The following is a 24,621-nucleotide window of genomic DNA, read 5'->3' on the forward strand; positions in this document are numbered from 1 at the left end:
CTACCCCTCGTATTTACCCTATTCTATAGTTACCATGTTCCTTAGGGAAGCCAGGGAAGCAATTCTGAGGGAAAATAGAATGTGTTTAGTTTTAGGTATACCAGTGGTGGGTTCCTTTTGGGAAATAGTTGGCATTCTAATGAATAGTGGGCATTCTAATATAAGGTTGTGGAGCTCTGAAGAATTGCAAGGGCAGATTTGGGATTCATTAGCATTAAGGAGAAAATCAGAGCCATACAATGGGGAGCTCTTGCAGGAGAGAATCAAAGTTAGAATCATAGGAATTGACATATAAGAGCAGGAATATTTGTTTTGTTCATGACTATATCCACAGCACAGAACCTAGTACAGAATAGGTGCTCAGTAAATATTTGTTGGATGGATGGATGGATGGGAGGCAAAAATATTGGCTGGTTTCCTTTTCAGGAGAAAGGAAGTCTAGTTACTCTGGAAAAATTTGGCCTTGGCCTGAATTGATAGGCTTCCAAGAGAATCTTAACCTGGGTGAGTAAGCAAGCAGTCAGATTACTTTTTTTTAAGGCCCTCACCAGGTTTTAGAAAGAGCAGCAATCCCCCTGTGGACTGGGGTGAGGCAGAGGGACTCAGGTCTCTCTAGAAGAAGCAAACTGTGCCCTGAATTCATTGCTCATCTATCAGACATGATCAGTTTTGCACTTCTTCTCTGTAGTATTCTTGCAGTTACCTGTGTTCTTGTATCTCTGCAGTCTACTAACCGAATGCAGTGAAGCAAAACCAAGACACACTCAAGCAACAACAAATATGCTGCAGTCTTGGGTTGGAAAACCAAATTATTATTCCAAACAGGTATTTCATCTAGGTGAAAGAATATAAGAATATAATAGGTCTTATCATTTTGACTTTACAGTATTATTCAGTGAGCACTGCACTGCCAAGTCAGTATGCTATGAAAATCACATTCAATCTAAAGCTCCACTGAACAGGCAGCTACATTGAAATAAAGTAAGGTTAGGTGTAGTGAGCAGAAGGAAGTACAATAGCAAGAAGAGAAAAAAGAATTAGCTTTTCTTTGACCTTCAAAAGAAGGAGCTATCAGTAAGAATAAGAACCAGAAAAAGAGAGTACACTGGAAAAGGCAGCTGATTTCAGGTACTGGCTTCCAGCTTCCAGGTCTAATTGTGTGATTGTACACCAATGTCCTCATCTGCATTACCTATTCCATAAAGCTACTGTAAGAATTAAATAATAGACTATAAGCAACACCCTGGCCCCTCATTCCTCCCTCTGCTCTTCATGCCATTTTGTTAGCTTCCATAGCTAGCAAATCATCATCTGAAAATTTCTACCTTGGTCCCTCTCCAAGAAACTGAGAATTGGGGAGCATAAGAACTCTACCTTTTTCTTGTATCTGTTACATATTTGTTAATTGGCAGATGGGCCAACTGATTAATTGGCCACATGAATTTATGAACACTCTGTAATGTTATATAAATGAGTGGAGTTTTATGATTATGATATGTACCCTGGAAGCCAAGCCACCATTTCTACATTTTGATAAAAAATCATGTTATACAGTGTCTAATTATTTTTCTGATGGGATAAAGAGAGTCCTAGGGAATCAGTTTGCAAGATTTACACCTTGACTTTTGTAGCCTTGAGAGAAAGGAGAATGGTGTTAGATTAGTAACCACCCCTCTCCCTTCTACTCTTCTCCTAGCCTGTCTTTTAAACCTTTCAAAATGTTTTCCTGTAGTTGCATGTAAGGTAGAAAAATGGTGAAACCAAAGGGATCTGTATTCTTCTAAAACTCTATGCTACCCTAGATCACTTCTAGAGTGAGAATGTACATTGTGGAAAAGTGAATTTATCATTAAAGTATTTTTCACAGTGCCTACTTATTATTGTCAATAGGGGTAAATAACTTATTAATCATGAGATACCAATGAGATACTTATAATTCATCAGTATTAGAAACCTGACTCTATATACAAAACAGGTCAGGTATGTTTATTTAAGCTCAGAAGCAAAGTCAGGAAAATTATGTGTGTATTTTATTTAGCAAGGAAGAAGAAATTATAAATGATCACAGATTTTATTTAGAACCATAAAAATTATAACATTCAGAAAGAAGCCAAGGGAACTTAAAAAGAGGGCATCTTCTAAACCAATGGATCTCAAACTTCAGTGACATGAGATTCATCTTACTGAACTGCGATGTCTGGTTGAATCTGGGAGGGTCTTCATTTTTTACAAGTACCTCATGCCATTCTTGGGATACTTTAGGATGGGTAGATGATTGAATTCTTTTGGTTGAATAAGATACTGAGATGAGAGGAAAGAATTTCTGTTGGTGTGTGATGAAACAACCAGGATGATAAACAGACTCCAAATCATGACATATGAGAAATGGTAAGAAGAAATGGGGATGCTTAACTTCATGGCATAAAGGGCACTTCAGATACTTGAGTTGGAGAAGGATTGAATTTGTTCCAAGAAATATGGGGCAAGAAATTTTGGCCCAGTGTGAGAAAGCACCTCTAAAGAATCAGATTCTTCATTCATGGAGCAGGCTAATATCAGTGTTGTCACCAGAAAAGTTCAATACTGGGTGCTGCCACAGGGAATCCAAGCATCAGATGGATCAGAGACAGACGGATGGCTCCTGGGATTGCTGATACCTCTGATCTGGGGCTTCTCCGATATGGTCACATTCCCACTACAGTGGCAGTGGGCCCTGGCTGGTGTAGCCCAGAGGCATTTGGGTGAGGGTTGGTATGTGTTCCCATCTGAGATGTTAAAAGCATTCAATAGGTTAATTTGTGTTAACACAGATTAACAAAATGTGTTAATCTGTGTAGAGAGCCCAGAGGCAGTCCAAGCCTAGAGGGAAAGAGTCAACCCAAAGAAAAAATAAAATAAATTCTCTCTCTCCTTACTACCGTTCCTCCTATAGTTGAAGAGAAAGACCATATACTTTAAGATGTACAAGCATACTTAACAATGTAATGAATGAGTAACCAGGTAAGTTTGTGGAAATAGACCCACATCTGGCAGTGTGTGTTGGGGATATGAAGGAAGGTCATTTCTAATTTTGTATTACAGTGAGATATGAATAAAGTTTTTAAAAATCTGTTTATGGAAATATGTTAAAGGTTATCCCATAAGTAGCTAGTTACCAGAAAAACAAAAGCTATTGAATTTTTTTTACTATTAGAATTGAGTATATTTGTTCCAAAGTTCTCTTCCCCTGCCCTCTGTCATCTCTGCTGCTTACTCTTTCTCATGGAGGTGAAGAGTTAGGACTTAAACTAGGTTTCTGGCTCCAGAATCCTTCCTCTGGACTATCTCCTACTGCCTTCTAATATTAAGACAAAGTGAAGCTTGTGTAATGTTTGGTTTCCACTTTTCTAACTAGTATTATTTCCTTAAATACTTTTTTCTTATTATAGAGACACTTGAGCTTACTTTTGCTTTACTACATGAAAATACTTATTACTGTCTTTTAAAAAGCTATTCACATTTCAATTCTAAATGAGGAGGGAGGGGTACAGTGGGGAAACAAAACAATAAGTAGGTTCTCATATCAAATATTTAACATTTATTCCAAAAATGTTCCCAATCCACATAACATTTTTGAGACAAAAAAGTATTTGAATATGAAATTATGCTTCAGAGCAAAGATCTCTTATTAACAATTTCATATAGGTTAATGACCACTCTATTGTTCAGAGTTAATTTACAGTTTTTATTGTCTCATAATAGATTGTCAGAATGCATTCTTTTGATTTGTCAAGGTAATTTAAAACTTTACTCAAATCAAATATCAAGAGAAAAAAGGCTGAGTGGAGTACTTTTGAAAAATCACACCATTATGTTAATTTAATCAGGAGGTGAAGAATGAAGTAGTCACTGTCGACCTTTCAAAATACGTTCCAGTTGTTAATCATATTCTAGAAATGGCAGAATTGATTTTTCTTCCTGCTTGAGCAGAGTGAGAATAATTCTAGCACCAATTGCAAAAATCTTGCAGGTTGGTAGCTTCTACTGCACTGGTTTTAAAGAATAATTTTAACAGTAGTATTTGCTGTATTTTGATCTTATCTTTGAGTGACATGGTTGCTGTTAGTTGGTCTGACACCTTTTTCAGCATTCAGGGTGATTTTGAATATGATTAAGGATTTTTTTCCCTTGCATTCTTGTCACTGTCTTATCTCTAACAGGCTATTTGATGCACGAGTTTCATAAGTTTTGGATTGAAGAGGACCCCATGGACATAATGGAATTTAATCGTGTGCGGGAGAAATTCCGCAAGAGGATCATAAAACAGCTCCAGAATCCAGACATGGCATTGTGCCCACACTTTGCTGCCTCGGAAGGTTTAATCAACATATAGTCACCCACGCTGGTTTTAATGGATACCCCAGGACAGTGCCTCATTACTGTGTTAGATCTCTGCTTAGGTCCCAGCTCACACACTGACTGCACACAGTGTTTGTATGCATGCCTGTTGGTACAGTGTTTTCACATCTTCATCATAATTACCAGATCCCCAAATACCACAATTTCTGCAGTATCTGTCATCCAGTGACTGCTCATACTGCGGCATCATGCAGTGTTACATCTTGCCTTGACACCTGGTATGGAGAGAGTTTTCTATTTTTTTAAATTGGCTTCCTCTCCCTCATAATTTAGTGTTGAAGAATTGTATTTCTCTAGCTGTATTTTATATGTAAAAGATTTAGCTGAATTTTGTTCTGTGAAAGCCTTTTAATTTATTGATAAGTTTCATGACTATAGCTGCTAGCTCTTCAAGCCAGGTTCATGCTTAGACCTCATTCCAATAAAGTATGACTTTAAAATAATACAAACAGACACATGATAAGACAAATCATTCTTGCAAATACTGCTGCACTTCATGAAAATGTAACGAGGCTAACAAGAAGCAAATTTAGGTAGGTGCTGGGGTTTTTTGAAGTACCACAGAATTATATTGTAATTTACCCCCAGTTGTAATTGTGGCATAGTCATCTGGACATCAAATTATTTTATTCCCATAATTTTACTGGCTTGGATACCTAAATATGTTTATGATGCTTGGAGCCTCAAAAAAGTAGTATGCACACTGCAAAAGCTCCAAAAGCTTTTTCACTGCCTGCCTCTTGCTGAACTCAGAGTTACACCCTGGCACTGTTCTGATCCAGGCATCTTTGCTTGGGGCACTGAGTGCTGGCTGGTTTGTTGTCTATGTCAAGAGGTAATATTAAAAAACAATTTGCAAGAAAATGTGTTGCAAGAGAAGAACCTGAGCTATGTCATTCTGTAATAATTTTTGAAACTAATGACCTTGTCTTTTATCAGTGGAAGAAATAAATTGCTTGGAAGGAGAACAAAACCAAGTCATTTCAAAACTGCTTAAAATCATTTTAAAAACCATGATTTAGGGCTTCCCTGGTGGCGCAGTGGTTGAGAGTCCGCCTGCCGATGCAGGGGACACGGGTTCGTGCCCCGGTCCGGGAAGATCCCACATGCCACGGAGTGACTAGGCCCGTGAGCCATGGCCGCTGAGCCTGCGCGTCCGGAGCCTGTGCTCTGCAACGGGAGAGGCCACAACAGTGACAGGCCCGCGTACCACAAAAAAAAAAAAAAAAAAAAAAACATGATTTAGTTTGGAATTAATTATGATTGTAGTCTGTTGAATAATATTTACCATGGCATTTCATACCCATGGTATTTTATACCTTCTGACTATCAGTTTTAGTATTATTAGATGTTTGTGTACTCACTTGCTTATCTAAGTGAATTTTGAGTACTGCCTGAGTTATGAATAAATTACATGTCATTCTACTGTAATGCATAGTGTATTTCATTTTAATATTTTTGTGCTTGTACAGCTTCTGAATATGCAGATATGTGAGTGGGTAGAATGTTAAAGACAGACAACCTGAAGCTGAATATAAATCATGCCAGCGTTCAGAGTAATCAAGCGTGAATTACAGTATGTCATGTCTGAGAGACTGCTTTTATTTAACTAATCTTGAGGCCTGGTGTTGCTTTAATGAAAGAATAAGATCAAGCTTTCTCTTTGCAGCTTCCTCTGAAGCCTGATTTGTCTACTGCTAGACAGCTGATATAGAAAACATTAAGGTGCCTGTTGTTTCCTGGTCCATTCTAGCTCCTCTGGGATTTTGCTGTTCCTTCCCTTTCAGCTGTATGCCAGGTGGCAGGATTTTGCATTGCATCTTTTATAGCCCTGTGTCCTTTCTTAGAATGAGGAAGGGAAGGAGTTGGTTAAAGCATGATATATACCATGAGTAGTGACAAGAATATATATTCCTCTCCAGAGTAAGTGAGAATTTATGAACCCAGTAAATGGCCTGCCTTGGGAGCCCTGAATCTGCTGTAGCTGCTATATATAAAGGTGTTCTTTCATGTTCAGTACAGCCTTTGAAGCCGCATGTATGCATTGTCTCTTCCTATCCACTATGGTCCTGTGTCACTGACATGGCTTGATTATATGTGGCACCTATACCAGCTCATGTCTCTTCTATTCAGGTAGAGATAGTTGATGGTAACAGAGCTAGGAGCTTTCCCTCCCAGCTCCTTGAATGATTTCTCTCTGTTATATCTTAACATGGTTGCACAATTTTAGGATGAACAAACTCTGCCAGCTCCTTCTAGTTCTGAGTATTATTAGATTTCTTGTTTGCACCTCTTTGTGGAAGATGCATTCTACCCTGTAATATGAAGTGAGGTGAGAAAAAAAAGAGGAGAAGCTTTCAAGGCATTAAAAAATGTGTGATGTGTTTGTGTTTTTCCCTTGAGCATTTTTAGTTTGCTTATACTTCATTGAACAAGGGTTGACCACTTAAAATGTAAATTATGTAGCATGCTTCTACCAAGTTTTTCAAAACACTACTTGCTATGATTAAAAACACATTCCAGTTTGCACTACAGAAAGAAAACTCTTTGGAACACCATTTCTGAAAATTATGACTTCAGTCTGACTTTCCTTCTCACGGTTCTTGTTATTGTACTGAAAAAAATATTTTTTGCTTGGTAACGTACCATCTTTTCTATTTGAAATGAAGCTTAAATATATACCAGACCTAAAAGATAGGTCTGGAAGATATATCTTCCAAACCAGGACACTTTTGAGAGAAAAAGAGGATGTTGTTAATAATTTCTTTAGGACAATAGGGTGAACTGGGACAGTTTGAGGAAACTGAGATGTTAGGTGACTGAGAGACAAAGAGACAGACATAAGTAAGGATCGTCTACCCACAACTCAATTAGACACATGCAACCTAATTTCTTCACTTTCTAACCTCTGGCAGGAGAAATACATCATAGGGACATAGACATTTTGATGTATACTACCCAAAATCTTAAAGACCCATCAGAGGTATGGGCTTGGTCTGAGCTGGAAGGTCAGCTGAACAGGCTGGGCTTGTAGGAAGTCAGCAATGGGGAAATAAAACCTGGCCATCAAACTCCATGGCCACAAATTATCTTGATCCATAAACATAGGGGGCCATCCAAACTGAACAGGAAAGAGGAGGGGACCAGGGTTGGTGGAGTGTGGGGCTAGGGGATGGGAGATGGAGAGAAGAAAAGAAGAGACAGACAAAAAGGAAAGTGTCAGCTAGGTCCATAGCAACATCTAGGAAACTTTGAGCTGTAGTGACACGTACTCCAACAAAGCAGTCCCTCTGACTCTTCAGGGAGCTTGACAGAAGTAACTGCTCTAATCTAGAAACAAAATGGCAGAAAAGCAGAACAAAGTATAACATCAAGTCCTAGAAGATGAAAGAGATACTGGTATGGATTCCTTTTCAAGAGCTAACATTTAGTGAGTTCTGATGCCATGTGCCAGGACTGTGCTAGCCATTTCCTTGCATTATTTCATCTCCTCAGCAACATACAAAATGAGACTGCATGCTTGCTTTTCTAGACAAACAGGCTTAGAGATTTAAAATATATTACCATAGGTCTCAAGAGAAAGAAAACGTCAATGAGGTATTACCTCACACCTGTTAGAATGGCTATTATCAAAAAGACAAGAAATAACAAGTGTTGGCAAGGATGTGGAGAAAAGGGAACCCTTGTGCACTGTCAGTGGGAATGTAAGTTGGTGCAGCCACTGTGGAAAATAGTACAGAGGTTCCTAAAAAATATAAAAGAACTATCATAATATCCAGAAATTCCACTTCTGGATATTTATCCAAAGGAAAGAAAAACACTAACTCAAAAAGATACATGCACCTCCATGTTCATTGCAGCATTATTTATAATAGCCAAGGCATGGGAGTAACCTAAATGTCCACTGATGGATGAATGGATAAAACATGATATATTTATATACACAGTGGAATCTTATTCAACCATGAGAAAGAAGGAAATCCTGCCATTTGTAACAACAAGGATGGAACTTGAGGGCATTATGCTCAGTGAAATAAGTCATTATGCTCAGTGAAATAAGTCAGAGAAAGACAAATACCATATGATCTCACTTATATGTGAAATCTTAAAAAAAACTTTTAGATACAGAGAACAGATTGGTAGTTGCCAGAGGCATGAGGTGTGGGGTGGGCCAAATGGGTGAAGGTGGTCAAAAGGTAATAGATGTAGATAGATAGATGTTAGATAGATGGATGATAGATAGGTAGATAGATAGATAGATAGATAGATAGATAGATAGATAGATAGATGATAGATAGATAGATAGATATAGATAATAGAGATAGATAAGATAGCATAGCAAGATCTTAAACCCAGGGCCTTAAACCTTGACTTAATCATTATGCTACCTACTTAATTGGAATTACTTTCTACTGTACAGTGTAGATTATAAACACATGTACACACCTACCCCCCAAGTGATAATATACTATATGTAAATAACATTTCTTTCTCAGATGTCTGTAGGATGAATTCATACTTGCCATACTGTCCCTCAGGACTTCCCACATTTTGGGCCAGAATTTCTTCCTTGATACAGAAAGAACAATTCCGACAAGACTGTGAGCTCTGTCTCCTGATCCTTGTCTCCCCCCAAGAGCAATGGAAACCTGCATAACTCCTTCTGGCCCCCCTGTGCGAAACCTCAGCAAGGTGGGCCTTGCAGGGCCTGGCTGCGATATACTCAGGATGTATCTGTGCAAAGAGAAACTCATAGAACTTCAAACATGTGAACTCTTTGTAAATAAAACATTCCTTCCACTGCCAAGATTCTTGTGCCCCTTTGACCTGATTTAGCCTCCAGAATGCTACTACTCATAGGCACACTAACATGTGTGATGTCATCTGTTAACATCCCTGGGATGCTTCACGAAGACCAGGGTAGAGTAGTAAAAAATAAAATGTTGACTTGGTACCTTTCCATTATTTTATCTATTATGTACCTAGCACTGTGGTATGCCTTGCAAAAGAGGCTATAGAAGAAAGTTGATGGCAACTAGGAAAGTGTGGCAAAGAGAAGAGAAAGGTGAGATTAAATTTGTAAAACAACAGTTAAACCCCCTCTGTTATGCAAGGTGAGTTAAGGCGATGTTGAGGGCGGGGAGGCGGGGGGAGTCCCTTCGTGATTGCCACCTACTATACAAGGGCTCAAGTGAATTCCACATCATCCCAAGACATGGGTTTGGAATAGATTTTACTAGGAAATTTTCTAAAGCAAGGATTAGTAAGAGAAAAAAGGTTATGAATGCTTCCCATTGTCCCAAGGCCACCAGGGCCCGTGTGCTGTGACACACTGTTGGTCTGGGTTCAGGTGGAAAGCTCCTGACCCTTACTGTTCTCATTTCTTTGGGGGCAAACCTGAAAGCAACCTTGACAGAAGGAATGATCTGACGGGTACACTCTGTAGCCTCACAGTCTGGATCTGGTTGCTAGCTGCCCTGTCCTGTAGACTTTGGGGTCTATGGGATGCTACCTTGAGGAAGGAAATCTCTGGTCCTCAGGGGAGCTGAGCTTGGATGTAGCTCCTTTTGCTGGGAGAGTGAAGAGCCTTCAGGAGCATCTGGTTTGTCCCAGAGGTCCAGAGAGAGCTTGTGAGTTATTTTTTGCCAAATCTCATATCACACTCATACACTTAATTCTAGATGTATTAGCTCTTCTCTGCCAAGTATGTAGCAATTACTGTGGAACAGGAACATCAACAGCCTCAAGCAGTATGATAACAAGAGTTTTTACTATTTATGCAGAGTACAGCAGGAAAAACTAGCAAGCAGAAGACCCATATTCCAGTGTATGTGCTGCTAGCCTCCTTAGGCCAATTACTTACCCTCTCTGACTTGGCTTTTACCATCTGCAATGGAAAAATAATAATGACAGCTCACTTTCAGAAGATTATTGTAAGAGTGAAATTCAAATAAGCTATCATTAATTAAAGTGCTTGGGAAACTCCAAAGTACTAAACACATGTCTAATTATGGTTGGCTTTTATCTATTTGGTTTTTGGCTGTGAGCTTATTCTAACAGAATATTAAGCTATAAAATTTGTCCTTGTAGCCCATGTCCCCCATTAATTTGATTCAGCAAGCATTTATTGAGAACTTATTTTTGTGCCAGGCACCATGGCAAGTCTGGGGAAAAAATGGAAAAGAATATGGTGCCTTTGGTCTCATGGACCTCATAGTTAAAATCTACTGCCTTGCTTCTTGAAGTCCAGCATTTAGACCACCAGCATGAGCACTGTTAGAAATGAATCATTGAAGGCCCCTCCCAGACCTACTGAATGAGAAGTACTGCTCTAGAGGATATTGAGGTTTAGTCTCAATTTTTAATAGTTTAGAAGTAAATCAAACACTTCCTTTATTTTCCCTCAACTTACTTTGTCAGTATAACTTGACCCTGTGCCCACCTCTAACAAAGGACTACATGTTTTGTTGTCATCCACCCAGAGGCACAAACAGGAGTTAGTATGGAGAAGGTGGAGGGCTGTTATGGGCTGGATGTTTGTGTCCCCCCAAATTCATGTGTTTAAATCTTAACCCCCAATGTGATGGAATTAGGAGGTGGGGCCTTTGGGGGTAAAACCCTCATGAATTGGATTAGAACCCTTATAAGAAAGCCCTCATAAGAGCCCTTTCTTATCCTTATAAGAAAAGACAGGATAGAGCTTTCTCTCTCTCTCTCTCTCTCTCTCTCTCTCTCTCTCTCTCTCTCTCTCTCTCTCTCCATACTCTCTCCCTTTCTCTCTCATTCTCTACCCTGTGAGGATACATTGAGAAGATGGTCATCTACAAACCTAGAAGAGTGTCTTCACCAGATACCAAAGATGCACCTTGATCTTGGACTTTTCAACTTCCAGAGATATGAAAAACACATGTTTGTTGTTTAAGCCACTCGTTCCATAGTATTTTTGTTATAGCAACCACACAAATTTGACATCAATATGGACACAGGTCCCAGGTGGGCCTGCCCTCCCACCCCAAATGCTTCTTGAGAAGCTTCCTACAGTAGCCAAAGCTGGTGCTGCCCCAGAAGCACACTCCCACTGCTGGCCATTCTCAAAGAGTTTCCTTCTCTCAAGGTGTCAGTCAGGGTGGCCAACCTCCTACATGATGGAGAAAACAAATAAAGTCTTCACTTACTAACCAAACTTTTTACCTGAATAGAAACCACCTAGTTGCAACTTGGCAACTATCAGAGAAGTTATTTGAAGTCTGAGCCTAGAACAAAACCAGGAGCTTGAAAGCACCAAGAGGATGACAATCAAAATAATGCAGGGGAGGTGGAGTCAAGATGGCAGTGTGGGAAGATGTGGAGTCAGTGTCTCCCCACAACTAGGGCACTTGTCAGCCACTGGTGGGAGACTCTGATGCACAAGGAGATGGGAGGAATCCCAAAGTGAACCAGTAGAACATTAGGGGACTGAGAGGGGAAAAGAATTGGAGGCCAGACAAGATCGGCGCCCCTGAGGCCAGGGAGATCAGGAAAGGTAGGTGGGAAGGACTCTCTGGGAAGAGCAGGAGAGGAGCAGAGGGTGATTGCCTGGCCCACTTGAGCCAGGGAGCCTGCTGAGCTCCCAAGCTGGTACCCCCCCCACACAAAGCCCCATCCAGGCCACATGGGTGCTGGGGTCATAGGCGGGAGGCTGGGGAGATCAGGAGAGGTAAGCAGGACTAGCCATCCAGGAGGAGCAAGAGAGGAGAGGAGTGCAATAACCCTGCCCACTCAAGCCCAGGAAGCCTGCTGGGCTCCCAGGTGAGGTCCCCTGCCCTATGAGACTAGAGGTGGGGAGATGCCTGGGTCCCTTCTGTTGCTTAAGCCTAAGCCCCACCCACACCCACACAGTCCCCAGGGCCTTTTCTAACCCTTTGGGTCCTAAGCATAGGCCCTCCCCACATATGGACATGGGGCCTATTCTTTCTAACATGTCTGTTAGTTTCCTAGTCTAATTTTGCTTTTTACTTTGTTATTTTCAGGTGGCCACTTCAGGTGGCTTGTGGGATCTTGGTTCATGAGTCCAGGGTCAGGCAGAAACTCCTGCAGTGGGAGCTCTGAATCTGAACCACTGGACTAACAGGGAACCTCAGGCCCCAGGGAATATTCATCAGAGTGAGGTCTCACACAGTTCATCATCTCAGCACCAACACCCAACTCTACCCAATAGCCTACAAACTCCAGTGTTGGAGGCCTCAGACCAAACAACCAGTAAGACAGGAATACAATCCCACACTTAAAAAAAAAAATGAGACGTCAAAAAAATATGTCACAGATGAAGGAACAAGGTAAAACCCCACAAGACCAGGTAAACGAAGAGGAAATAGGCAATCTACATGGAAAAGAATTCAGAGTAATGATAGTAAACATGATCTAGAGTCTCAGAAACAGAATGGAGGCACAGATTGAGAAAATATAAGAAATGTTTAACAAACATCTACAAGAACCAAAAAACAAACAGAAAGATGAACAACACAATAACTGAAATGAAAAATACACTAGAAGCAATCAATAACAGAATAATTGAGGCAGAAGAATGAATAAGTGAGGTGGAAGACAAAATGGTGGAAATAACTGCTGAGGAGCAGAATAAAGAAAAAGAATGAAAAGAATTGAAGAAAATCTCAGAGACCTCTGGGACAACACTACACACACCAACATTTGAATTATAGGGGTCCCAGAGAGAGAAGAGAAAAAGAATCTGAGAAAATATTTGAAGAGAATATAGTTGAAAACTTCCCTAATACGGGAAAGGAAATAGTCACCCAAGTCCAGGGAGCACAGAGTCCCATACAGGATAAAACCTAGGAGATACACAACAAGCCATATATTACTCAAACTAACAAAAATTAAATTCAAAGAAAAAATATTAAAAGCAGCAAGAGAAAAACAAAAAATAACATACAAAAGAATCACAATAAGGTTATCAGCTAGTGTTTCAGCAGAAACTCTGCAGGCCATAAGCGAGTGGCAGGATATACTTAACATGATGAAACAGAAAAACCTACAACCAGGACTACTCTACCCAGCAAGGATCTCATTCAGATTCAGTGGAGAAGTCAAAAGCTTTTCAGACTAGCAAAAGCTAAGAGAATTCAGCACCACAAAACCAGCTTTACAACAAATGCTAAAGAAGCTTCTCTAAGTGGGAAACACAAGAGAAGAAAAAGACCCACAAAAAAACCCCTCAAACAATTAAGAAAATGGTAATAGGAACATACATATCGATAATAACCTTGAATGTAAATGGATTAAAGGCCTCAACCAAAAGACACAGACTGGCTGAATGGATACAAAAACAAGACCCATATATATGCTGTCTAAAAGAGACCCAATTCAGACCTAGGGACATATACAGACTGAAAGTGAAGGGATGGAAAAAGATATTCCATGCAAATGGAAATCAAAAGAAAGCTGGAGTAGCAATACTTGTATCAGACAAAATAGACTTTAAAATAAAGACTGTTACAAGAGAAAAGGAAGGACACTACATAATGATCAAAGGACCAATCCAAGAAGAGATATAATATTTATAAATGCTTATACACCCAACATAGGAACACCTCAATATATAAGGCAAATGCTAACATCAATGAAAGGAGAAATTGACAGTTACACAATAATAGTTGGGGATTTTAACACCCCAATTTCACCACTGGACAGATCATCCAAACAGAAAATAAATAAGGAAAAACAAGCTTTAAATGATACATTACACAAGATTGACTTAATTGATATTTTTCGGGCATTCCATCCAAAAACAACAGAATACACTTTCTTCTCAAGTGCTCATGGAACATTCTCTAGGATAGATCCTATCTTGGGTCACAAATCAAGCCTTGGAAAATTTAAGAAAATTTAAATCATATCAAGCATCTATTCTGAACACAATGCTATGAGATTGGAAATCAATTACAGGAAAAAAACTGTAAAAAAACAAATGCATGGAGGCTAAACAGTGTGCTACTAAATAACCAAGAGATCACTGAAGAAATTTAAAAATGCATAGAAAGAAATGACAATGAAAACAGAACGACCCAAAACCTATGGAACACAGCAAAAGCAGTTCTAAGAGGGAAGTTTATAGCAATTCACTCTCACCTCAAATAAAATCTCAAAGAAAAATCTCAAATAAACTATCGAACCCTACACTTAAAACAACTAAAGAAGAACAAAGAAAACTAAAAGTCAGTAGAAGGAAAGAAATCATAAAGATCAGAGCAGAAATAAATGAAGTAGAAATGAAGAAACAATAGCACAGATCAATAAAACTAAAAGCTGTTTCTTTGAGAAGATAAGCAAAATTGATAAACCCTTAGCCAGACTCATCAAGAAAGAAAGGGAGAGGATGCAAATCAATAAAATTAGAAATGAAAAGGGGGAAATCACAACTGACACTGTAGAAATACAAAGGATTATAAGAGATTACTACAAACAACTCTATGCCAATAAAATGGACAACCACGAAGAAATGGACAAATTCTTGGAAAGGTACAATTTTCCAAGACTGAATGAGGAAGAATTAGAAAATATAAACATACATATCACAAGTAATGAAATTGAAACCATAATTTAAAATCTTCCAACAAACAAAAGGACAGGACCAGATGGCTTCACAGGCGAATTCTATCAAACATTTATAGAATAGATAACACTGATTCTTCTCAAACTCTTCCAAAAAATTGCAGAGGGAGAAACAAGCTCAAATTCATTCTACGAAGCCAACATCACCCTTATACAAAAACCAGACAAAGATATCATAAAAAAAGAAACTTATAGACGAATATCACTGGTGAACATAGATACAAAAATCCTATCCTGAACAAAATACTAGCAAACAGAATCCAACAGCACATTAAAAGGATCATACACCATGAGCAAGTGGGATTTATCCCAGGGATGCAAGGATTCTTCAATATATGCAAATCAATCAATGTGATACACCACATTAACAAATTAAGGAATAAAAACCATATGATCATCTCAATAGATGCAGAAAAAGCTTTTGACAAATTCAACACCAATTTATGATAAAAACTCTTCAAAAATGGACATAGAGGGCACCTACCTCAACAAAATAAACACCATATATTACAAACCCAGAGCAAGCATGATACTTAATGGTGAAAAACTGAAAACATTTCCACTAAGATCAGGACAAGACAAGGATGTCCACTCTCACTACTCTTATTCAACATAGTTTTGGAAGTCCTATCCACAGCAATCAGAGAAGAAAATGAAATAAAAGGAATACAAATTGGAAAAGAAGTAAAACCATTGTTTTGCTGAAGACATAATACTATACATGGAAAATCCTAAACATGCCACCAGAAAACTACTAGAACTAATCAAGTAATTTGGTAAGATTGCAGGAAACAAAATTAATGCACAGAAATCTCTGGCATTCCTATACACCAACAATGAAAAATCAGAAAAAGAAATTAAGGAAACACTCCCGCTTACCATTGCAAAAAAAAGAATAAAATACCTAGGATAAACCTGCCTAAGGAGGTGAAAGACTTGTACTCAGAAAACTATAAAACACTGATGAAAGAAATCAAACATGACATAAAAAGATAAAGAAATAGGCCATGTTCTTGGATTGGACCAATCAATATTTGGAAAATGATTATACTACCCAAAGCAATCTACAGGTTCAATGCAATCATTATTAAACTACCAATGGCATTCTTCACAGAATTAGAACAAAAAATTTTACAATTCATATGGAAACACAAAAGACCCCAAATACCTAAAGCAATCTTGAGAAAGAAAAATGCATTTGGAGTACTCAGGCTCCCTGACTTCAAACTATACCATAAAGCTATAGTAATCAAGACAGTATGGTACTGGCACAAAAACAGAAATATAGAATAATGATACAGGATAGAATGCCCAGAGATAAACCCAGGTACACATGGACACCTAATTTATGACAAAAGGGCAAGAACATACAATGGAGAAAAGACAGTCTCTTCAATAAGTGGTGCTAGGAAAACTGGACTACTACATGTAAAAGAATGAAATTATAACACTCCCTAACACCATACACAAAAATAAAGTCCAAATGGATTAAAGACTTAAATGTAAGGTGAGACACTATAAAACTCTTAGAGGAAAACATAGGCAGAACACTATGACATAAATCACAGCAAGATCTTTTTTTTTTTTTTTAACACTATGGACAACAAGCCACAAAGAGCCAAGTAGGCTTAATTAATTTATTTATTTATTTTTGCTGTGTTGGGTCTTCATTTCCGTGCGAGGGCTTTCTCTAATTGTGGCAAGCGGGGGCCACTCTTCATCGCAATGTGCGGGCCTCTCACTGTTGTGGCCTCTCTTGTCGCGGAGCACAGGTTCCAGACACGCAGGCTCAGCGGCCATGGCTCACAGGCCTAGTTGCTCCGCGGCATGTGGGATCCTCCCAGACCAGGGCTCGAACCCGTATCCCCTGCATTAGCAGGCAGATTCTCAACCACTGCGCCACCAGGGAAGCCCCAAGATCTTTTCTGACCCACCTCCTAGAGTAATAGAATTAAAAATTAAAATAAACAACTGGGACCTAATGACACTTAAAAGCTTTTGCACAACAAGGAAACTGTAAACAAGATGAAAAGACAACCCTCAGAATGGGAGAAAATATTTGCAAATGAAACAACAGACGAAGGATTAATCTCCAGAATATACAAACAGCTCATGGAGCTCAATATCAAAAAAACAAATAATCCAGTTTAAAAATGGGCAAAAGACCTAAACAGACATTTCATCAAGGAAGGCATACAGATGACCAAGAGGCACATGAAAAGATGCTCAACATCACTAATTATTAGAGAAATGCAAGTCAAAACTACAATGAGGTATCACCTCCCACTGGTCAGAATGGACATTATCAAAAATCTAGAAACAATAAATGCAGGAAAGGGTGTGGTGAAAAGGGAACCTTCCTGCACTGTTGGTGGGAATGTAAATGGATACAACCACTGTGGACAACAGTATGGAGGTTCCTTAAAAAACTAAAAATAGAACTACCATATGACCCAGCAATCCCACTACCGGGCATATACCCTGAGAAAACCATAATTCAAAAAGAGACATGTACCACAATATTCATTGTGACACTATTTAGAATAGCCAGGACATGGAACCAACCTAAATGTCCATCAACAGATGAATGGATAAAGAACATGTGGCACATATATACAATGGAATATTACTCAGCCATAAAAAGAAACGAAATTCAGTTTTTTGTAGTGAGGTGAATGGACCTAGAGTCTGTCATACAGAGTGAAGTAAGTCAGAAAAAGAAAAACAAATACCATATGTTAACGCATATACATGGAATCTAACAACAAAAAAAGGGTACTGATGAACCTAGTGGCAGGGCAGGAATAAAGACGTGGACATAGAGAATGGACTTGAGGACACAGGGTGTGGGAGGTGGAAACTGGGGTGAAGTGAGAGTAGCATCGACATATATACACTACCAAATGTAAAATAGATAGCTAGTGGGAAGCAGCAGCATAGCACAGGGATATAAGCTCAGTGTTTTGCGACGACATAGAGGAGTGGGATCAGGAGGGTGGGAGGGAGACTCAAGAGAGAGGGGATATGGGAATATATGTATGTATGTGGCTGATTCACTTTGTTGTACAACAGGAACTAACACCACGTTGCAAAGTAATTATACTCCAATAAAGATGTATTTAAAAATGCCCATTTAGTGTTACTTTAAAATGAAAGCAATCTAAATAATTAAAAACAGTAACATAGGGCTTCCCTGGTGGCGCAGTGGTTACGAATCCTCCTGCCAATGCAGGGGACATGCATTCAAGCCCTGGTCCAGGAAGATCCCACATGCTGCAGAGCAACTAAACCTATGTACCACAACTAATGAGCCTGCCCTCTAGAGCCCGTGAGCCACAACTACTGAGCCCGTATATCACAACTACTGAAACTCGTGTGCCTAAAGCCCGTTCTCCACAACAAGAGAAGCCACTGCAATTAGAATCCCGCACACCACAACCAAGAGTAGCCCCCGCTCACCGCAACCAGAGAAAAACCCACACGCAGCAATGAAGACCGAACACAGCCAAAAATAAAAAAATAAAATACATAAATTTTTTAAAAAGGCTATTAAAAAGAGAGGGCCACATTTTAAAAAAAGAAGTAATATAGTGGTAACTAATGATGCTTTAAAATATTAATAATAAAAACAATAATACAGCTAAATTTATTGAGTGCTTACACCATAACATACACTATTCTAGGCACTTTAAATGTATCAAGTCAGCCCTCACAACAGTGTTTAAAGGGAAGTACTACCATTTTAACCGATAAGGAAACTGAGGCACAGAGATTGCCTAGGTTCACACAGCTACTAAGAGACAGTAATGAAGAATAGGTACTAACATAGGGAGGAGAAATCTTATACTATAATTTAAGGTAGAAAAGTCATATATTTAAGAGACCAAAATGCTGCTAGACAAACAACACATATACAGACACATATACACAGAAAGAGAGAGAAGGAGAAAGAGAGAAAAAGAGAGGAAGAGATAGAAGGGAAGCTCAGGAGAGAGAGAGACAGAGAGACATAGAGGAGATATTCCAAAATATTAAGTTAGGGCAGAAGAAAGGATCTGGGCAATTTCCCTCACTTTTCCCCCTTCCTTTTCTCTATGTAATATCCATGAGGTCAGGGATTTCTCTTTCATTTTGTTTTCTACTCTATCCCTAGTGCCTAGAACAGTGACTGACACATAGGAGGCACTTCTTAAATATTTGTTCAATAAATAAATTAAAGAGCAAATATATTTTCCATGATGACTAGGTATTACTTTTATAAGCAATAAAATTTAATTTTTATAAAATATGATCTTGGTGATATAATGAATCAGATTTAAGGTAGACATGAATCAATGAAATTACCTTCAATTCTTCCTCTCCCTTGTCCCGTCCCCACATCCAGCCAAGCTCCAAGTTCTCTCTAATCTTAGAATTACCTTGTAGATACATTCCTCCCTATCCACTCCCAAGGCCCACCCACTGTCTAATTCAGGACTTACGATTCACATATGAACTATTTCTATGGGCTCCAAATGGTTCCCTCAACATAACCTTCATCCATCAATCTATCCTACTCTTCACTGTGAAATTTAACTTCCCAGTGGAATCTATGATCACATTTTTCTCTTGCTCAAAAGTCTTCCTTGAGTCTCACAACCCATATTTCTTTTTATAAGAAAAAATCTTTCATACAGTATTTTGTCTGCAAGCCATTTGGAATATCCATAGGCAAGGCTCTTATTTTAGAATAATGGAAATAATATAAAGGGAAGAAACTTAGAGGCCATCTAAATTAATTTATATGCTCACATATTTAAACTAAATCTTTAATTAATTAAGGATTAATTACACAAAATCAATTGGTGGGGCAGTGAATTTAAGAGGTGGTCTTGATCTAACTTGTCAGATTAGTTGGAATGAACTAAAGTCATAGGGTTCTGTTTAAACCCATAATATATTGGACTATTGCATTATGCACCTCATAGGCACCTTGCCTTTAATCACTCCTCCCTTCAAACTTTGTATCATACTACTACCAGAGATATCTTTTTAAAACCCAAATCTATGTCATGACTTTGAGAGCTTCCTGTTTTTACAAAATAAAGTTCATACTTGGTATTCAGATGGTATCTAACCTCAACTGTAAGAGATTGAGAGCAAACATATCTCCAATTCTTCACCCCTTTTTTCACTATCCTTTTTGCAATTTGACTTTGCAGCTCATCCAATCAACAGGTGGAGTCAATTTCCCCACCCTTAGAATTTAAGTTAGCCTTGTGACTTTCTTTGGCCAATAGTTTGTGGCAGAAATGACAGAGTAACAATACCAAGTTCAGGTCTCAAGAGATCTTACCTACTTCCTCTCATTTTCTGGAGCTCTGCCACTGCCATGTGAACAAACCTAGGCTAGGCTACCAAATGATGAGAGCCACGTGGCCCAATCACTTCTATCCACCCATCCAACATCCAGCCAGCCACATGTGTGGATGAGGCCAGTCTAGACAAGCCAGCCTCCAGCCTACCCATCAGAACACCATAGATTTATGACCAAGCTCAGCTGAAATCAGCCAAATCTGGTCCAGATCAGCAGAACCCCCAAATTGGCCTGTATACTCAAGCGGTAATGAATACTGATTGTTTAAGCCACTCCATTTTTGGTGGTTTGTTACACAGCAATAGCTAACTGAGACACCAATCTACTTTCCAGCTTCTCCCACTCTCTACCTTGTATCCTGATATTCCCTCACCCCAAGTTACTTGACACTCCCTAAGTATCTCACAGTCATGTCTCACTGCCTTTTTTATGCTTCACCTTCTGACTAAAAGGCCCCTTTTTCTTTCCTATTCTGTGAAAATCTACTCAACATTCAAGATACAGCTCAAACATCATTCATTTGTTCCTGAGATATTTTTTGAGGATAGGTTATGAGGTTTTGAAACTGAACAAGATGCAGTCTGTGCACTCAGCCAGCTCAGAGTTGGGGAAAAAGCAAAGAAGTAAATAGCTAATGTTACTTTCTTCTTTCTCTAACTCCCTCAGGTAGACGTAAATCTTTCTTATTTCTTCCCAATCACTCTCATTCCTCAATTATAGCACTTCTCACAGTGTGATGCCAGCTATAACTGTACCTAGCTTGAAAAAATCTTACAAAGAATAGATGAGATTGAAGGCAAAACCCTTAGCATAGTGTGTGAAACATAGTAAGTAGAAAATAAATGTTAGATTTGTTATTTTTAGCTGACACATACTCTCATCTCCCCTACTTGACTGAATATAAGTTTGAGAGCAGGAAGTTAGCCAAATTCATCTTTGTGTCCAAAGTGCCTAAAGTGTATAGGTACCTGGCACTCACCAGATGTCCACTGAACAGATATCCCCAGGGCAACCAAGAGTCAGTGGCTCTGGGGCTCTTGTGTTATACTGGGGCGCCCTCTGCCATGCATGGGTCTATTCACACATTCAGGTATGAAGTGAATCTCCTGAGGGAGCCCAAATACAGCTAGAAAATTTCCAGAAAGGTTCATGCCAATTAAAGAGTGTGTCTCCTTAACTGCAGGATACTGCTCTCCCCACCACTCCCCCACAGTGCTATACATGGGGTCATTCATTTTATAGCTGCAACCAATTATATTATTTGTTTTTTCAGAAACAAAATGTTTTGGTTCAGATTTTATATCTTGTTTAGATCACAATTAAGTCCTTCAGAAGTAATGATAGAATGTAAAATAAAGACAGATGGTGGGATTGATGAAAGGATATATCATAGGACTTCATGCCCTACCAGATTTGAAATCCCTTTGAGAATAAAGAGAAAAAGCAACTATGTGCATGGAACATACTTATCTCTTGAGATTTTAGCTAAAAACACCTGAATGTAGATATACATCATACCCATGTAATCACATTTTTTTATGCTTCCCCTTCATGTTTCATGTTTTTTATGTCACATTTTACATCTTTTTACCTTGTGTATCCCTTAGCTAATTGTTGTAGTTATAGTTATTTTTACTACTTTTGCCTTTAACCTTCACACTCGCTATATAAGTGATTAATCTATTGCTTTTACTATATATTTACCTTTACCAGTGAGATTTATAATTTCATATGTTTTCTTGTTACTAATTAGTTGCCTTTCTTTTCAGCTTAAAGAAGTCTCTTTAACATTTCTTGTAATGCTGATTTAGAGGTGATGAACTTAAGCTCTTGCTTGTCTGGAAAATTCTTTATTTCCTTCATAATTTGTTGGGTAGAGTATTCTTGGTTAGAAGGTTTTCTTTAAGCATTTTGAATATATGGTGCCACTCACAACTGGCCTACAAAATTTCTGCTGCAAAATCTGTTCATAGTCTTATGGGGATTCCAAATCACATTTTTAAAAAATCAGAGTATGTGTTGTGATTATTTAATCACATAACTGTAAATAAAATGTTTAAACAGAAGAGATAAAAATGCACTCGATCTGCTGTTGGTTGACTCCACAGATGTGGATACTGCAGATACAGAGGCGCCACATTATATAAAGAACTTGAGCATCCTTGTATTTTACTATCCACAGGGGTCCTGGAACTAATCCCCCGTGAATAGCAAAGGACAATTATTACTGGACATTGTAGTGAGAAAGGAGATGTGAGGGGGGAAATACATTTTCATTTTTGTACTGAATTTTTTTACATAAAAGAATGTATTTTAAGAAAGTTGCTCTGAATAACTTAATGTAAAATGCTCTTTTTAGTTATCGCTATTATAAGCAAACTTCAGTGAAATGGTAATGCTATGTTCTTTTTTTTTAAATAGACCTTTATTGGAGTATAATTACTTCACAATACTGTGTTAGTTTCTGTTGCACAAGAAAGCAAATCAGCCATATGCATACACATGTCCCCATATACCCTCCCTCCCATCCTCCCTATCCCACCCCTCTAGGTCATCGCAAAGCACGGAGCCAATCTCCCTTTGCTTGTTGCTGCTTCCCACCAGCCAGCTCTTTTACATTCGGAGGTGTATGTATGTTTATTTATTTATTTATTTATTTATTTATTTATTTTTGTGGTACACGGGCCTCTCACTGTTGTGGCCTCTCCCGTTGCGGAGCACAGGCTCCGGACGCGCAGGCTCAGTGGCCATGGCTCACGGGCCCAGCTGCTCCGCGGCATGTGGGATCTTCCCAGACCGGGGCAAGAACCCATGTCCCCTGCATCGGCAGGCGGACTCTCAACCACTGCCCCACCAGGGAAGCCCTGGAGGTGTATGTATGTTGATGCTACTCTCCCTTCACCCCAGCTTCGCCCTCCCACCCCATGTCCTCAAGTTCATTTACTATGTATATCTCTTTATTCCTGCCCTGCCACTAGGTTCAACAGTATCCTTTTGTTGTTGTTGTTAGATTCCACATATATGTGTTAGCATACAGTATTTGTTTTTCTCATTCAGACTTACTTCACTCTGTATGACAGACTCTAGGTCCACCCACCTCATTACAAATAACTCAATTTTGGTTCTTTTTATGGCTGAGTAATATTCCATTGTATATATGTGCTATCTATTCATCTGTCGATGGACATTTAGGTTGGTGTCATGTCCTGGCTATTCTAAATAGTGCCACGATGAATATTGTGGTACATGTCTCTTTTTGAATTATGGTCTTCTCAGGGTATATGCCCAGTAGTGGGATTGCTGGGTCATATGGTAGTTCTATTTTTAGTTTTTTTAAGGAACCTCCATACTATTGTCCACAGTGGTTGTATCCATTTATATTCCCACCAACAGTGCAGGAGAGTTCCCTTTTCACCACACCCTTTCCAGCATTTATTGTTTCTAGTTTTTGATAATGTCCATTCTGACCAGTGGGAGGTGATACCTCATTGTAGTTTTGATTTGCATTTCTATAATAATTAGTGATGTTGAGTATTTTTTCATGTGCCTCTTGGCCATCTGTATGTCTTCTTTGGTGAAATGTCTATTTAGATCTTCTGCCTATTTTTGACTTGGCTGGGTTTTTTTTTGTTTGTTTGTTTGTTTTTTTTTTTTTTTTTTGATATTGAGCTCCATGAGCTGTTTGTATATTTTGGAGATTAATCCTTTGTCTGTTGTTTCATTTGCAAATATTTTCTCCCATTCTGAGGGTTGTCTTTTCATCTTCTTTACAGCTTCCTTTGTTGTGCAAAAGCTTTTAAGTTTATTAGGTCCCATTTTTTTATTTTTGTTTTTATTTTCATTACTCTAGGAGGTGGGTCAAAAAAGATCTTGCTGTGGTTTATGTCAAAGACTGTTTTGCCTATGTTTTACTCTAAGAGTTTTATACTGTCTGGTCTTACATTTAGGTCTTTAATCCATTTGGAGTTTATTTTTGTATATGGTGTTTGGGATTGTTCTAATTTCATTCCTTTACATTTAGCTGTCCAGTTTTCCCAGCACCACTTATTAAAGAGACTGTCTTTTCTCCATTGTATGTTCTTGTCTCCTTTGTCATAAATTAGTTGACTATATGTGTATGGGTTTATCTCTGGGCATTCTATCTTGTACCATTGATCTATATTCCTTTTTTTGTGCCATTACCACACTGTTTTGATTACTATAGCTTTGTGGTATATTTTGAAGTCGGGGAGCCTGATTCCTCCAACTCTGTTTTT

At 38.7% G+C, this 24,621-nt stretch overlaps 1 protein-coding gene across 1 annotated transcript in view; it reads left to right on the forward strand.

Annotated features, from left to right (window-relative positions):
* ELMOD1 (ELMO domain containing 1) overlaps positions 1 to 4,372 on the forward strand; it is a 45,851-nt gene extending 41,479 nt beyond the window's left edge. The window contains exon 10 of the mRNA XM_060104693.1: positions 4,200 to 4,372. Within this exon, the coding sequence (XP_059960676.1) occupies positions 4,200 to 4,372 (173 nt within the window). The remainder of the gene's footprint in view (positions 1 to 4,199) is intronic.
* The last annotated feature ends 20,249 nt before the right edge of the window (positions 4,373 to 24,621 follow it).

Source organism: Mesoplodon densirostris, chromosome 7, assembly GCF_025265405.1.
Source record: "Mesoplodon densirostris isolate mMesDen1 chromosome 7, mMesDen1 primary haplotype, whole genome shotgun sequence".
Taxonomy (NCBI): Eukaryota; Metazoa; Chordata; class Mammalia; order Artiodactyla; family Ziphiidae; genus Mesoplodon; species Mesoplodon densirostris.